Source organism: Seriola aureovittata, chromosome 5 (assembly GCF_021018895.1).
Source record: "Seriola aureovittata isolate HTS-2021-v1 ecotype China chromosome 5, ASM2101889v1, whole genome shotgun sequence".
Taxonomy (NCBI): Eukaryota; Metazoa; Chordata; class Actinopteri; order Carangiformes; family Carangidae; genus Seriola; species Seriola aureovittata.
The window spans coordinates 22,025,556-22,041,867 of record NC_079368.1 but is presented as its reverse complement, the minus strand read 5'-3'; the positions used below and the strand labels follow the sequence as shown (position 1 = coordinate 22,041,867).

The 16,312-nt window shown below is 41.5% G+C and overlaps 1 protein-coding gene across 1 annotated transcript; it reads right to left on the bottom strand.

Annotated features, from left to right (window-relative positions):
* Nucleotides 1–8,990: 8,990 nt before the first annotated feature.
* On the bottom strand, nucleotides 8,991–14,980 carry lipg (lipase, endothelial). Its single transcript, XM_056377317.1, has 10 exons — nucleotides 14,713–14,980; nucleotides 13,343–13,530; nucleotides 12,877–13,056; nucleotides 11,826–11,937; nucleotides 11,514–11,732; nucleotides 11,110–11,352; nucleotides 10,782–10,902; nucleotides 10,083–10,310; nucleotides 9,860–9,964; nucleotides 8,991–9,750 (listed from the first exon to the last, which is right to left on the bottom strand). The coding sequence occupies exons 1-10, from the start codon at nucleotides 14,801–14,803 to the stop codon at nucleotides 9,738–9,740; spliced, it is 1,500 nt and encodes a 499-aa protein (XP_056233292.1). The 5' UTR covers nucleotides 14,804–14,980; the 3' UTR covers nucleotides 8,991–9,737.
* Between the last annotated feature and the right edge of the window lie 1,332 nt (nucleotides 14,981–16,312).

Genomic DNA, 16,312 nt, shown 5'->3' with positions numbered 1-16,312 from the left:
CACCAACAAATATTTAAATTACTAAAAAACAAATTAAAATCTTATCAAATAAATTGTGCAGCACACAAATATAAATCAGCATCCCTAAGTGCTGACCTGCCTTCTTGTGCCCAGACTGTATTTGTGACTGTAAATGTATAAGCTGATTTCAATTTGAGAAATTAAGCCAAATCAACGTAGACAGAGACCCGTCTGTATCCCTTTGTAACATGTGAGAATTACATAAATCCTATTCTCTGCAGATTATAGTTTTTTTTCACTTTCTTTCAGCTAGAAAGGCATTTCTTTGCATTCCTCATTCTCGTCTGGCTCGTTCCCATGAGAAAGTCTCAGCCTACGCTTGTGACTCCAAGAAATGGCCACAGAAGAAATGACAATGCCTTGACTGGCATCAGGGGCTGTTTGTGTGTGTGTGTGTGTGTGTGTGTGTGTGTGGGTGTGTTGGAGCAGAGTGAATCAAAGTGTTCAATCGAATAATGTCCCATTAATGCTGACGTTCTCTGTGACTCTGGCAGAGCTTCAGTTTTTGTGTTCTTGCGAAGACATTCGATTGAAAACATTTCAGGAAAGTGAGAATATATTGGCCGTTCCTCGGTTCTTCGAAGGGCTGTTTGAAGGTCAGGAATTTTTTTTGGGTGATTATAGAATTAGGTTTATTAGGTCTCAATATGATTGACGGGGAGGGCCATGGCTCAGGTGGTAGAGCACACAGGCCACTGATCCCTGGGTTGGCAGCACAACCCCCAGCTCCCGCGAACCTAGGTCACTATATCAAATATATGGACGGTGATCTGCCCCTCATGGGAGCTGCCGAAAGATGACAACAACAACAACAAGATCTCAATGTGATGAATCGTACAAATGTGTATAGCGATGCACAATTTTATGGTTTACACTCGGTTGTGTACGGAAGTAGTGTGAAGAACAAAAAACACCTTGTTTGTAACTGTGTGAACAGGAAGCAAAATGACAAGTGTAGTCAGTGAAAATAACCTGATCATAATTAACATCTTTAATGTAACAATTTAAACAATTATCACAGGAATTTTGCAGTTAAATGATTAATTCACAAAATTGTACAAAAGTTCATAAAAGAAGATTAAAATGAACACCATTGTTGTTATTGCTTGATCTAAAACAGTCATTAAACATGTTTAACATAATTCAGGTTGAAATCAGACATTGTGACGCACAGTAGAAGGTGAAGATACACAGGGAAAACATTTCTGAAAACACTGGTGTCAGAGACTGAATGACCCTAATTTGATGCCATGAGGACATTCTGTTTACACAGCAGTTTACTGAACTACTGAGTAACCTGAATAAGAGAGGTAACTCTGTTACACCTGCTCATCTTTGAACTCTGACGTCCTTTGGGAAGTCTGGCTGCAGGGTCACGGATTGCAAAAGGCTTCAAGGCTGGAAATCGACCTTCTACTCACAATGAACCGAAATTCTTACCTTTTTGAATGTTTGCTGTTGCCTCTCAACAGTGAGTCAGCTCATTGCCTGGTGTTGTCAGGTGACTTTAAAACAAACTATGAGTATTTTATGTCCATTTCTGTAAATCTAACTGAATTGTCACACACACTTTTTTAAATTGTCATGAAGAAATAGTCGAGGTTGGAGTTGACTTTAGATACATTGAACAAGGAAAGGGCAGATACAGAAAAATCAATCTCAATCTCATGTTTGTGCATTTAGAAGGATCTGGGATAAAACTAGATTAGCTTAGCATAAAGCTTGGAAGCAGGGGTTAAACGCTAGCCTGGTTGTCTCCAAAGTTCAGAAACACATGTCGAAACGTATCTAAAGCTCAGCACTTTGTGCCTCATTTGTTTCATCTGTACACAAATAACAAGGACAATTTGTGGCTTTTAGCAAGAGTTTGGTGCTTGCAAACAGCTGGGTTGATGGGTGCTGTGCAAACTAATACTATTGTTTGTAGCCACAGCATGTAACTCACCATGGGCAAATTAAACAAGCAAGATACAACATGTTGATTAGTGAGCTTTAGAAATGCTAGAAGGCATATTTCTTAACTTTGGAGATAGCCAGGCCACCTACCTGCTTCCCCTTCCTTACACTCTTTATCCTAAACTCGGCTAATTATCTCCTGGGCCTAGCAAGAGAGTGGTACTGAACTCATCTAATTAAAGTGAATAAGATAATTTGCAAAAATTACTAGTTTAACCACTGCTCACATGAATATTTGTAGTATATCAAAAAAGGCGAGATCCCATGCAGTTAGATGAGATATGTGCATCTGCAGAAGAAAGTGATGAAGAGAGCAGAGTCTGTGAAAGCAGCACAGCCTAGTTCATCAAAACCACTTAAACAAGTTGGTCTGAAATTTCAGTGGAGCTTTGCATGAAAACACCATCAGGATGTGGACTTTCCCAGAAAGAGGAAACTGAGATCGATAAAACATTTTCTGCTTCAGTGACATAGCAATGTTTTCCTGCAAATATTACAATATCCCACTTGTTAGCATTGTCTCGCATCCTGCTTGAAAGATAACTCTGTAATTGACATTTGACATTTCCAGTCAAAAGCTGTGGCAAATATGTGACATTTAGACACAGTCAGTAATTCACCTCTAAATAGGGGAATTCCATGAGAGAAAGTGATGAGAACTGATTCTGAATCGGACTCACAGCTGACTGGGTCATCTGGGTTTACTATGGCCAGCTCTTCCACCATTGGCTCACCAGTCTCTCCAGTTGTGCTTTTGTTGGCACTCTGTGGTAGGGGTGTGGTTACGGCTGAATATGGCTACTTCCTGGCGGGGGGTGAATGGAGACTGAGGACAGCAGGGAGTGGCCAGCTTAGAGCCAGGGCAGAGGTCCAGCTGGGTACTACAGGACAACGACCCCTGGCCTTACCAGACCTCTCCCCTTTCTGTTAGACAAATTAGTTTTGAGTTTGGGAAATTAGACTTTTGTTTATGGAAACACGATAACAGAACCATAGCCTTCTAGTGAAAACCTTTCCTCATTTCCTGAAATCCATCCCCAGCGTTATCACACCAAATGATCATGCCCTGATAAAACTGAGTCAGAAACATATGAAGGAAATTCTTTAACTGGTTATACAACAATACAGCAAATAAACCAAAACTCAATCTTTGCTGACAAAGCAATCTCACCTTAAGGTCTTTTTAAGATGTTGTGGAGTTTTCAATCGTAACACATGCTTTTTATCAGCAGATAGAGTTTGCTGTCATGGAAATGTAGATGTTATCATTTCCATATTTTGAGCACTTCCAGACTGTTCATTCCTATGCCCAAAAATCGCCAAAATATATACAAAAAGTAATAATGTTGAATATGACCTAACTACATTACCATCTGAAAACCCACTTGTCAACATTTTCAACTGGTTTTTGTCCATTTGGCTTTTCATGATGCCAGAAGAAACTTATGTTACTCCAAATGAATACACTAAATGTTGATAACGACGAATAGATGGAGTTTTAAGAGCTAAGAATGTGATTCAGATCTCATCCAGTCATGACAGCATAACACAAGTCTGACTGTACATTCAGACCAAAAGAACATCAAAGTAACTGAAAGTCATTCAGAGCTAGTGTCTCTTGGTAACGAGCAGCAACATGCACGATGGTGGCAACTTTATGGTAATGAGCTATGGTGTGGTTTGGCGGCAACCAATCGAAATGGAGAAGTGCTGGAGAACAGGAGGGAGGGAACTGCATGGTAACTAGCGCCATAGCATGCAAAACATTGTTGCTTGACAACTTGAATGGAATCAGTTGGTAACATTAAGGTCACTAATTTGAAAGATTGTTGTCTGTTCACATGTCTGTTTGCTGTGCATGCCATTTGAAAACTGTTTGCAAGATCAAGCATTCCAAACAAACTTAGCTAGCAGTTTATATCATCTGCATCATTATGTCAAAATGCCCACACATTTCAACCGTGTCCTTAGCCTCGCTGTCAGAGCAATTCTCTTTGCTCTCGTTGCTTTGGGTCTGAAGGTGCAGTGACCCCGAAAATAGAGGATGGTCACTTCAGAACATCGATGTTTGACTCATCTCCTTAACAAGGTTGGTTCAAATTATCATCCATTTTGTTTTTGAAGTCTTTTGTGACCTTTGTTGTACCAAAAGGTAAAGGATGTTTCATCTTAGACCTCTGTTTATGAACTTGACCACAGGAATTCCTACTTGGAAGTCATAAAACATGACTTGATGCATCAAACAACAGCTGAGACCCAGATGCACCTCTCAGCCAGTCACAACATCGTAGAACACAGTACTGATCCCACACATACTCTGGACAGCTAAAGTAACAAGGAAACAAATGTGACACCATAACAGTGGTGTCAGGTTTTGAAATGTGCACCAATAGAAGCTGAGGGGACCTGTGGAAAATTGCCTGCCCTCACACACTCCCAAACACTCTTGTGCATATACAGCGACCAGATGACAGTGTAATTATAGCCACCTGTAAACAAACATAGCATGTACTGACAAAACATAAACATAGACCTCAAAGCATGTGATCTCTGATTGGATATCCATCTTTACTGGCTACTTTGTGATAGGTTAATAATGATGCTCACCTACCCACCTAAAAACAGCAGCAATCTCTTACATGTGAGCACTGTTCTCTACTTTCATTTTGACGTCATGATATCCCCCAGATATGTAACAAAGGGCGGTGTACAAGGGCATGACAATAAAGAACGCTGGGATATATTGGAAACTATGTAGAACAGATAGTTTCACATTGAAAGCTTACTGTAGCATGTGAGTGTTGATCTACTGTAGTTGTAGCCTAGTTTCACATTTAAATGCAGATACAGAAATGTCAGTCTGTGCATAGCCTTTGTGCAGACTGAAATACATATATATATATATATATATACTGTTATACTGTTATAATATACTGTTATTATAAAGGTCGATTGCCATAACATTTGGTACAGATATTCATGGTCCCCAGAGGATGAATCCTAATGTCTTTACTAAACCCCTGACTTTTCCTCTCATGAGGTTGATATTTGTGGTTCTGAAAGACATCTCAACACCTATTGGATGGATTGTCATGAAGTTTGATACAGATGTTTATGTGCCCCACAGGATGAATTGTAAAAAAAAAAAAAAAATTGGTGATCTCTTAAAGGTGCTATTGCTATATCATCACCACCTGCTCCTAGCAAGAGACGATGTTCGGTTACAAATAGCCCCTTTAATTTTTCATCTACCACCATTATCAGGTCAAAATTCCACTTTGACCAATATTTTGGTTATGGACTCAATAAATGCTAAACTAATGACATTCCCAGCAGCCTCGGCTGTATCATGTTTTGGGCTAATCATCAAATATTAGCATGCTAACACGCCAAACTAATATGGATACTATAGTCAACATTATAAATGGTTAACATCAGCATGTAAACATTGTAATTGTGAGCATGTTAGCATCGACATTAGCATTTATCTCAAGCACCACCACCAGTACAGCCTCACGGTGCTGCTAGCATTGTTGTAGCCAGGATACAGACAGCTCTGCATCACAACAATGCACAAAGTGCTGCGTTACGGTACTGGTGTATACAATGTGGGATGTCCAGACAGGATTTTACATCTCTTGCAAGTGATCACAACAACAACACAACATTTTCTTTCATCGTGACAACTGACATGCATTGTGTTTGAGCATTGGTTCAACTTTTTTACCATGCATTGGCATCTCTGCTGTGCCACCAGACTGACTCCATTGAAATTAATGAGAGGGCTGCACTTGTTCACACAGGGATACTGTTGATCTGAACGTGGCGTTAGTCCTGTTTTTCCTGTTTGCAGTGGTGGGAACAGACGCACGAGAAGAGAGAATCTGCTTTTCATCTCCTTATTAATTGGCATTTCTGTCTGCCAGTTTCCCTCAAAACAAAATCATGTGACTTCCAAGACAGACAAATAAAAAGCCAAACAGATGACTTGGTTTGGCTTCTATACTACTAAAAGGGAATCAAGCTGCTCATGGTAAAAGCAAAGAACGGTTTCTGACTGACTCCAATCCAATGTAACTCTCCATTGCTCCAGGCTTTCTTTATCACAACATTAACCACAAAAACATTATTCTCAGATCAAATATCCAGTGGATTATTTGTTCAGATAATCATATGAAAGAACATATTCCTTGAACCACCATCGTCCTTCTCACAACTTACATTCCTGGAAACGATGGAGAACGTCTTACCTGGAAACACAGAGCGATCATATGACCTCAGTGCTTTCAACTTTTGCCAGATCCTGACCGGCATGTCACAAGCACTCATCACACCGAGTACAGTACGTGCAGCCGGTGCGGGGAGGTCAACAGCCAGCTCTGCTAAAAGTTTTTCCACTGTGACCACTGTGATGTCATCAAACATTTCAGGCACATCTTTCAAGTGATTGCTCACTCTGATTTACATCAATGTGTAGACGGACCGCCACGATCATGTGAGGTGACCTCCCCCGCCTGCTCTTGATCTGCAGGGCAGCGGCTGGCGTGTTGCTTGAGCCAACATCTCACCATGTGGCAATGTGTGCACCACCATCCTTTAATCTGCAAGGCACGTGGCACGGGGGTAACCAGCAACACAGACCTGCACATGGCATGCTGTGACAAATGATCTGGAAGCAATAATAGGGGCCATGAAATCAAAACAGAGTTGCAAACTTGGTTTACTTTCCTCCCTCGCAGGGCATACACAGAGGAATTTACAGCTGGGTTGCAAATAAAGGACAAGTTTCCTTTAAATCTCCATCATGTGATTCTGCTTCAGACGCTTTGCGGTAACAGCCTGGATCCAGAGCCTCTTCTCAGCAGTGCTGTGTCAGGGCTCAGAAAACTATCAAAAAACATGTTCTGTGGGTCCTTGTTCCCTTTGAAACGGAAACATATAACTGTTTCTGGTTTCAGTTTTTGTAAGTTGGAGTTCCCCTGAATTTTGACTGTCGTTTGAGAAGACCATGTAGCAACAATGATATATATGGGATGATTTATAACCATTGCACACTGTGTATTGAGCCTACCAATAAAACAGCCCTACAATTAACAGTGTCAGTGACATGACAATAGGCACCTGACTAAAATAACTCACAGCAGCGACGACATCAACGTCCACCAGGAATAAGTGGACAGCTGTTGAAAGATCAACACCGAAGACCATAATCGCCAGACATCGTGCGGTGATATAGAATCTGAGATGCAGTTGAAGGTCTGTAAAAAATAAAAATAAAAATAGTAAACTAACCTTTAGTTAAGATTTTCTTGTCAAACAACCATCTGCAGCTTTAAAAACACTCACTAACACCAACATTGGACTGCTACCAAATTTGGCATTCTGGTGGGTTAAACCAGTGACGTGTGCTTTTTGCAGTATGTCTGGCTGATGCTAGACACAGATGTTCCAGCTGTAAGACTTAAAAGAAGCTTTACTGGATGACCAGACGGTGACTAAAGAGGTTGTGGTTTGTTATATATGGGAGGCAGATAGTATCAATCAAGCTGAAGTGAGTTGCCAAATAAACACTGGGTGGTATGTTAGTTAGCATGAGGACACCAGACCAGAGCCAAACAGAGTGATGATAAATATGTAGTCAATATAATGAGAAAAATATAAGAGGTATAAAAAGTTTATAGAGATAGAAAAAAAGGGCATGAATCATCATGGCTGTCAAAGAATTACTCTACACAAGAAGTGAGAAGTGACACTCAGACCCGTATCTGGTGTCAAGCGAAGCATCCTAAAAATCATTTGTAGTAATCATTTTCAGTGAAACATGACAGTGGTGTGAGATGAAATATTTGAGTTTCTGTGATCCATTTTTTTTGGCATGACGTTTAGTAGGAGCTTGAGTGGGGAAAAAAAATGCTCAGCAGGATGTTGCCACTTCACTGCTTCATGCACCAACACATGCTGATGTGTCATTACAGCTCAAGAATGTTGGTGGCATTCCTGCTTTATTACTGGTCACAATCCAAACTGTGTTATTACAGGGAGGTGTTACTTAAATGTTGAAAGATTACTAGTGAACATGTATAAGTGCATGGGGTGACTAATACTGCACAAATCAAACGATACAAAAACTAAATTCAGAAGTGTTATACTATAACACTAAATCTAATGTATACTAATCTATGCTTACTGTAGATTTAAGCCAGGAAGTGCTGTAACTTGATGTATTTAGTCATAATCTGTCTCTTTAGAGGGAGCAATGGTGAGGCTTGGTAAAGGAGCTTCAGTTAAATGAGACCTGACAATACCAAAAGTTGGCACATGATTCAAGCAGGATGGATGTTGCAATTGATGTTGCGCATTTAAAGGTTACCTTCCTAATAAGGTATTTATGGAAAAAAGCCATTTCTAACTGCGCTTATTCTGGTAAAAGGTATTTAACATGCTTGTTTACCGAGATGGGATTGTTTAAGGCTTGAACATGTTTCTCAGGGCTACATTTCTTTTACAACTACACAGATTTTAAGTAAAACATTTGCATGTCTTGTGCTGCCCTTTACAAAGTAATGGATCAACCAATAAGCCTGTGTGATGCTCAGGCAACAGTTTCACAGGAATGATTTGCAAGCATCACTTAACTTGCACAGACGGTATTTGTGGCATGTTCCACAAACAGATAATCACTTGCAAACTGCAGATAAATTTGAGTTCCACGAGGCCTTTGCACGCTCATGCATGGGTATAAAGAATGCCACTTGTTTGGATTCCTGAAAACATCTAAATAACATGAAATTGTCACATGTTGCAAATTGTAGCTTGTCCATTGCTAATTCTGTGAAACCCAAGATGACCAATAAACAGTTTGCGTGTATGAGGACCATAATATCACTCTTACTGAAAACGATGAAAATAAAGACACTAAAGTCTTCCACAAAAAATGTGATGGTTAAAAAAAAAAAATTTTTTTAAATTTAAAAAAATTTAAAAAAAAAAAAGAAAAAGGGCAAAGGCAACAATTTCTACAAATAATGTGAATTTATTTTCCAAAAAGTTATTTACATTATATACATAAACACACTCCCAAAATAAGCCACACACAGTAACAGTCACACTACGCACAAAGCCTCGGAAAGATCGCGTGCAATGAGATCAGGTCTCTCCTTCAGTTATACAGTGTATCAGTAATCTCTCTCAGCAGAAAGGCACATTTCTTGGGGACAACAGAAACCCACACATTCTCACACTCACAAACAAACACACACACACACACACGGAGAAATGCATTCAACATACGCTTCATTAAGGGATGTGCTCTGATAAATAATGTTGGTCTTGCAGTGCTTCCACTTTTTCATAAATAAAAAAAAAAAAAAAAAAAAGAAAAATTTAAACATGTACAGTACAGCGACTACAATTGCTGGTTTATGTCCACTGGCACAGATCTGTATTATACTTCACTAGTCCACAAAAAGGAACGTTCTGCAGCTCCTCACGCAAATCTCAACACATTTAGGACCGCCTCTGATTCCAGCCCGCCAGCTGTTTTTCCAACTGTCTCATACGCTGGACAGACCCCGGACTCCTCGTTTCCAGAAACCACAGGAAACCTTCCGTAGTCTGAAACCTGGAGCTCCTCCCCACTGTGTGCTGATCAATCATCCTCTCACGAAAAGTGCTCAATTAAAGAGAAGGTAGTGCTTCTCACTGATCCGTGTTGGGTCCCCCAAGGTGACGGTGCATTGGTTGTTGGAAGTGCTGAGTTGTTACATAGGCAGCCTGTCGATCAAAAACAATAGAATAAATCACACATCACACTACAGATTCTAAAAAGGAAGCAGATATTTCATGCATAATTATTTTGACAAAAGTTTGTTATGTTTCGTACCGCTTTCTTGGTTTCACTTCCCAGCCATCACGACATTTCACAAAAGTTATGGAGTCTCCGGGGGAAATTTCAGTTTTTGAGGTGTCTTGGGCACAGAAAGTAAACCTGTGACAATTTAAAAAAAAAAAAGCAGCTTTAGTAAATGTTCAACCAGTGTAATAAAACCTAATTCTGCACAGTGGCAGATATGTGGCGATTAGTCAGGTTCTCCTTTCAAACTTACTTCTTCTGGGTTTCTCCAGCTTTCACACGAATCCGCCGGATTTCCAGCACAGGTTTGGGAGGCTTGGCGTTCCAGGCCCAGAAATTCTTCTTGATGTTTTTCCAGACGGAGGTCCAGGATTCAGAATCTCCTTCCCAGTTGAGACGGATCTTCAGCAGGTCACCAATATCCGCCTCAGTAAACACCAAGAAGGTGTTGGTCAGGTTCAGACCGACAGTGTTGTCATGGCTGGACAGAGGTGGGGGAAATCAGGTTAAGTCCGGTGCCCAGAAAACTCAACACAGAGGATCTAGCAGGTGTGTGTTGAAGTGAAACATTTTAATTCTGCATTAAGAAAGTAGTGAGTGATGCTCTGAGCTAGTGAGATGCCTGATGCCTGCCCGATTGCTGATGTATGTCATGCTTTTACAGTTGTAACAAAGCGCTTAAATTAGCATTAGCGTGTATGGAAACTTGAACTAGAAGTTACTCAAGTTCCTCCAGTCTGAACTTGTTGTATGTCACAATTCTATGTGACTGGCACTTTGAAAGGTCAGTACAAACAAGGATCAAGTTCAAAATCAAAATTGATATCACAGCTACCAGGCTGAACACATTGGAGGACAGTTCCCAAAACCATTGCGCAGTGGTTTCATGCATTGTCATGGTAAGGTGTTGTGAGAAAAGACTGGAATTGCAGGATTTAGATTTTGTACTTACACATCGACAAATATGTTTCCTGTATCGTTATGGGCGCCGTACAACTTGACATGGAAGGTGGGATCTGCATTGTCTGACTGCTTTCTGTTGAACACGTGCATCTTCATCTGGTAGTGGTAGCCTTAAAAGAAAATATAAAATGGTTACTGTTTAAACCCACAATGCAGTTGTGTAGAGTAATAGTTTAGACTGGGGACTGTCAAGTCATAAAACGTGTCTACCATATCTCAGTCCAGTTGCTTATCAGTTTTATTCCTGGAAGTAAACAGTTGTAAAACATAAAACTACCTGCAATGCATTTGCAAGTCATGTCCGTACTGTAACTCACCTCCAAATGGAGTGTCAGCACGCGTCTTCAGGTACATTTTACTATTGCGTCTCTTGCGCATCTTCCTGGCGTTGTAGCCGATGTTGTTGCATCGATTTTTGCGGCAGCTGAGGCAGATGCCCTTCTTGAAGCGATCGGGGCCTGTGCACTGGTAGGCAAAGCTCATGTGATCCTTGTTCATCAAGGAGTCCACAAACAAGTGAACGGCGCGCTCATGCTCGCACTTCATCACCTCCATGAAATCTGCAGATAAAGAGGAAGGGGGGTTAGCTGGGCTACAGTTGCATAAAGATACAGTGGCATTCATGCTGTATGCAGATGTGATTTAACTGATATAACTTCTGTTGTGGACAGTAGGGTCAACAAACAAAGAATCAACATGCAGCCATTTCTTAAGCACTTACTTCCTGCTACTGCCAGCACGTCACCCAGCGCACAGCCAGGCTGCACTTCCCCACCGTTGGGATAGATGTCAATGTCCCCAATAGGTTGCTGGATCCCAATGCTTACACCCAAAGCCTCTCTGGTGTATGTGTGCAGAACGTCCACAAAGTCGGCATCATCTGGGGACAGACGCTTCTGTTCCTCTACGCCTTCAAACATTGGTCCTGCTGGGTCTAGACCTATTGGGAATAAAGGAGACAGAAGGTCAGGAAAATGAGGCAGCGCCATCCTTGATGTGCATTTACTGCAGATTCTTGTTGCACTTCACTTACCAGTAATTCTGCCGATGGTCCCTCGCACATACGTTCCTGCGTAACCGGCTACATGAGCACCTAAACTGTAGCCAATCAGGTGCACATTCTGCAGAGGCAGCTGCTGCTCATCCTGTTGGAGAGAAAAGTTACAACACTCACATCACCAGCTGCCACCACGAACACTACTCCACACTGAACAAATCCTGGATTTTAGCCAGTGATGATCAGTCGTGCCTGCAGCTGAGCCAAGCTCAGTTAACCCGGACCGAATCTACTGACAGTCCCTTCCATGCAACAGCGCCTCCACCATCTGTCTCAGTTTGTCTCCATGAAATACTCTTTGTCTATGTTTACAACTACATGGCAGGATGCCTGAAACCTTCCTCACTTGCCATTTGTGCACTGGTCCAATTTTGTGACAGTCCAGCTGAATGGGAATTGTTGCCTTTGCCTCAACTCTGCTAAATAGACCGTGATCAGATTCTCTGGTGACCATTGATCTAATGGTACTTAAAGTATGCTAAAACAGCATACCACAAAAATGAAGCTACTGCTTTGGGGTAAATATGGGAATTCCAAATAAATGAATATTTAGCATACATCACATCTTCTAACACGTTTTGACAGTTCTGTCTTGCTCACAAAAGACTGATCTTTAAAAATCACGCCAATGGAAAGACAGAAGTGGGGCAAATTTTAGGGATTTGCAGGCACTCCATCACTCAGCATTACTGCCGGCTCAGATCACACGCTACACTATAAATCGTTTTTTATAACATGCCAAAATGCATGAGAATGTAGGAGATACATTTATACATATGCCCCTGCATGCTTTAGACCAAGCTACGTCATGGGTTAGGGAGGAAGTACTGAGTGAGTGAAGGTACTGTGGTGGTCATTGGAGTATTAACTGGTTCTATTTCCTATTTCTCAAGAACCTAACTAGGAATCCAAAGATGTATTTGCACGATTAGCTTCAGCACAACACATGACTCATATGAGGACACCAAGTTATTTTCAGTAGTTATTCAGTAAGTTATTTTTAGTACGTATAACAATAACTACACACCTGAAGCCAGTTTAGCATGTCGGCAATATGGAGGCCGACATTGTGGGTGTGGTTGACTGCATCGGGGTACAGCTGCTGAGCCATCAAGAGCCAATCAACAACCACAACATTGGCATCTCGTTCACGCTGCATCACTGCAGAGACCAGCTTGTGCATCCAGCTCTCGAACATCCCGCTCATCTGAGAGAGAGAGAGAGAGAGAAAAAAAAAAAAAAAGGACAACATGAGTCATTCATTCATTCATTCAAACTGCTTTAACCTGTTGTCCTCTCTCTGACACACTGCACTCAATTATTTCACACTCGCATGATAAATTCCAACAATCGAAGCACTCTGGTTGGAGAAACACTTCCATTAATTCAGAACTCAAGCTTCCTTCACTGGTTGACCCAGATAGAGAAGAGCATGGACTACAACGAGATAGGGATTATAAATAATAATAATAATAATTTTAACTCATATGTACCGTCCAGCCGTGAATGATGAAGATGGTCTTGGCTGTAGCATTGAAGCCACACTCCTGTAGACACTCCTTCTTTCCAGCTTGCAGGTAGCAGCCCTCGTGCTCCAGGTCGAAACTCTTTCTCATGTTGTACTTGATGCCATTGAGAATGTTGCTGTTTGTTGACAATTCATCCAACCCACTGTCTTCACCTGAGGGAAAATATTGCCAAGGGTGTTAGATTTAAAAAATAAATAAATAAAAAAATTGAGTAAATGCACAAAGTTCCATTGATTTTGTTCAATTTCTCCTGCCTTTGTGATGATTACAAATATATTAAAAACAAAAACAAACACTGGTCTGTCAGAATGATCTATTTCAACGCTATTCAAGAAAACCAGTCAGCCAATCAGCCGTCACACTTGTAGGGAGCCACTGAGACAGCCAATCAACTCGCTTTTGCAGCCAACATCTGCTACAATCATCCCGGCTGGGTGCAACTTGCAGCCGAAACGCAGGCGCGGAGCCAGAATGTCACCGCCACCCCTCTCTTCTTTTATTTGATCCCTTTCACACAGCTGCAGCCAGAGCTCATATAATTATATCTGACTTTAACACACTGTGCTCCAGGGCGTGAGGCTAAAGCGGTACAATTAAAGAATTATGCTGATGCAAGACTCCTTTAATTGAAAGCGATCAGAGGATGCTGGGACAGTTTATCCACAGATTTTATGAAAGAAAATGTAGAACCGCTGGTAATGAAGGGTTATTTTAAACCCAGATTAATTTTTCATAAGAAAAAAAAAAAACATTTGCTCTCTTTGTGTTTGATTTTTGATTCTTGGGCTGATGAGTGGATTAAAACCCGCGGCGCGCAGCAGAAACGTCAGATCTGGATTTTAATGAACTCAACACCCTTTGGTGCTGAGCCACACAGACCAAAATGACTTAAACTGGGTAGTAAAAAAAAAAAAACACTGGAGAGCGGTCCGTGGTAAAACGCGGATTCAGCGGAACATCTTTCACACAGACGTGGCGTGTGTCCTCCTCATGGAGCTCCGCTTCAAGACTCCTGCTGCTCTCCCAAAAAGGACACGTCGCAGTCGTGCCTCTTAAATCCATCCCCGTTTTTCTGGTTCACTCTGCCCGCCACACTTGTTCTTATTTGTAATTTAGACTAATAAGCCCAAAATGTAGATTAATTAAACAGGGGTGTGAAGAAATTTGAGCTTTAAGCTACTTTTAATTCTTTTTCATTCATTAGATTTCTTTCATTCAGTGCATGTTTGACCGACTTTACCTATCCGATGTTACATTTTGACACTTCCCTTTGAGGCAGGGAAAGAAATATATGATAGAAATGAATGGACAAAAGGCACAAAGCCGTTTCTTACCTGTAAGAACAGCGTTTTCCGCAAGTGCTGAGGAGAAGAGCGCAGCGGCACACTGTAGGAGAATCCACATTAAAATTGCTTTATGATTCATCTCTCAGTCACCAGCGAGTGTGGAGGAATTAAAAGCTCCCTGGGAATATGAAATGTCTTTGTGTCGCCTATTGCTGCTGGTAGCGCGGTGGGTAGGTGAGTGAGTTTAGATCCAGTGGTGAGAAAAGAGCAACAGAGCCGGTGGAGCGTTTTTGGTGCGCGCGTATGAAATCACCGCTCAAGAGATGTTTAAACTTGAATACGTGTGACATTAGAGTTTTAAATAGTTTCTCCTTTTCAGTCATCTGATCATCGGCTGATCTATCGTGGATCTTATTGGTCAAGCCCCCATTTGTTTACGTTGAGGGCGTGGCGAAATGAATGAAGTCGTAGTAGGCTTCTCACGTTGCGCGTATTTTAACCCTTGTGGGGTGTGTAGCCCAAGACTGACGCAAGTATGCTTAAAAATTTAACCAGTAGCTTAGTATTGGTATGAAGGTCATGCGTTTGTTGCCTAACCGGATTCAAACTGTATCAAAAACCGTAAATAAACAGTCAATGAGCCTACAAGAGTGGAGGTTTCCGGGGAATCAGACCCGGCGTCCACGCCCACGAGTTTTTTTTTTTTTTTTTTTTTTTAACCTTACAGAGATATAAACAATTCTCCCTCCGCTTATTATCATACGTGGGAAACCCACAACACCCCTTCGCGCGTCTATGGAAATACTTTAAAGGCTCTGAGCCGGGTTGGGGGGGAGGATTAGCGAGGCTCCCTCCCCCATGAAAGCATCGTCTCCTCTGCCTGGCGCGCTGCCAAACCATCAGTTTGGCGCACCGACCAGTTTCAATTGATGAGCAAAGAATGGGCGCACTCACGCAAGGGTCTCTGCCACAATAACACCACTGTTTTGTGTACATACATCAGCGCCCACCAGTAGAGGATGTGCCAACCTGCCAGCCCAGCGGCCCCTGGTACCTTGAGTCTAAACAGCTTATAGCATATATGAGAACAAAGTCATGCTGGGGGTTACAGTGTGTATTAGGTCGATGGGTTTAACAGGTCTCAAGCTCTAAAAGCCATAAAGACATTTAACTATTCAGTGATGGTACCCTATGTTATCCATATATCTGAAATGATGCCATTGATATTTTCTGTTGTTTAATATAGGAAAGGAAGTTAAACAACCCCCCCACCCCCCAAGCATAAGCAGCAACATGAGGGCACAACAATGCCACACCGCCTCCATTGTGTTTAGAGAGGCTGCCTATCATGGTACATGTACTATCTCACTTTATTGTCTTACAGATAATGGCCAGTACAAATCCAGCCTCTTCCTTATTGCCCGCTTCACTGTGACTTTGACATGACCATAAATAAACATCTTTTTATTAATCTTTTTTTAAAACCCGCATTTATGTTAAAAATTGTCTTTTTCAAAGGAGGAGAGAGAGGTTGTGCGTGATACAGGAGCGTTCAAAATAACTTGTCCTATATTTAGCACAGGGTCGAGCACCCGTGTATAAATAACCATATGCCTTTGAGAACATGGCAGAAGGTGCATGATACTGC

Excerpts from the sequence above, each read along its gene's own strand:
- lipg (XM_056377317.1), bottom strand. The coding sequence starts at position 14,803 with ATGAATCATAAAGCAATTTTAATGTGGATTCTCCTACAGTGTGCCGCT. Across the intron at positions 13,531-14,712 it reads GGAAAACGCTGTTCTTACAG|GTGAAGACAGTGGGTTGGAT; the intron begins GTAAGAAACGGC and ends ATTTTCCCTCAG. Across the intron at positions 11,938-12,876 it reads ACATGCTAAACTGGCTTCAG|GATGAGCAGCAGCTGCCTCT; the intron begins GTGTGTAGTTAT and ends TCTCTCCAACAG.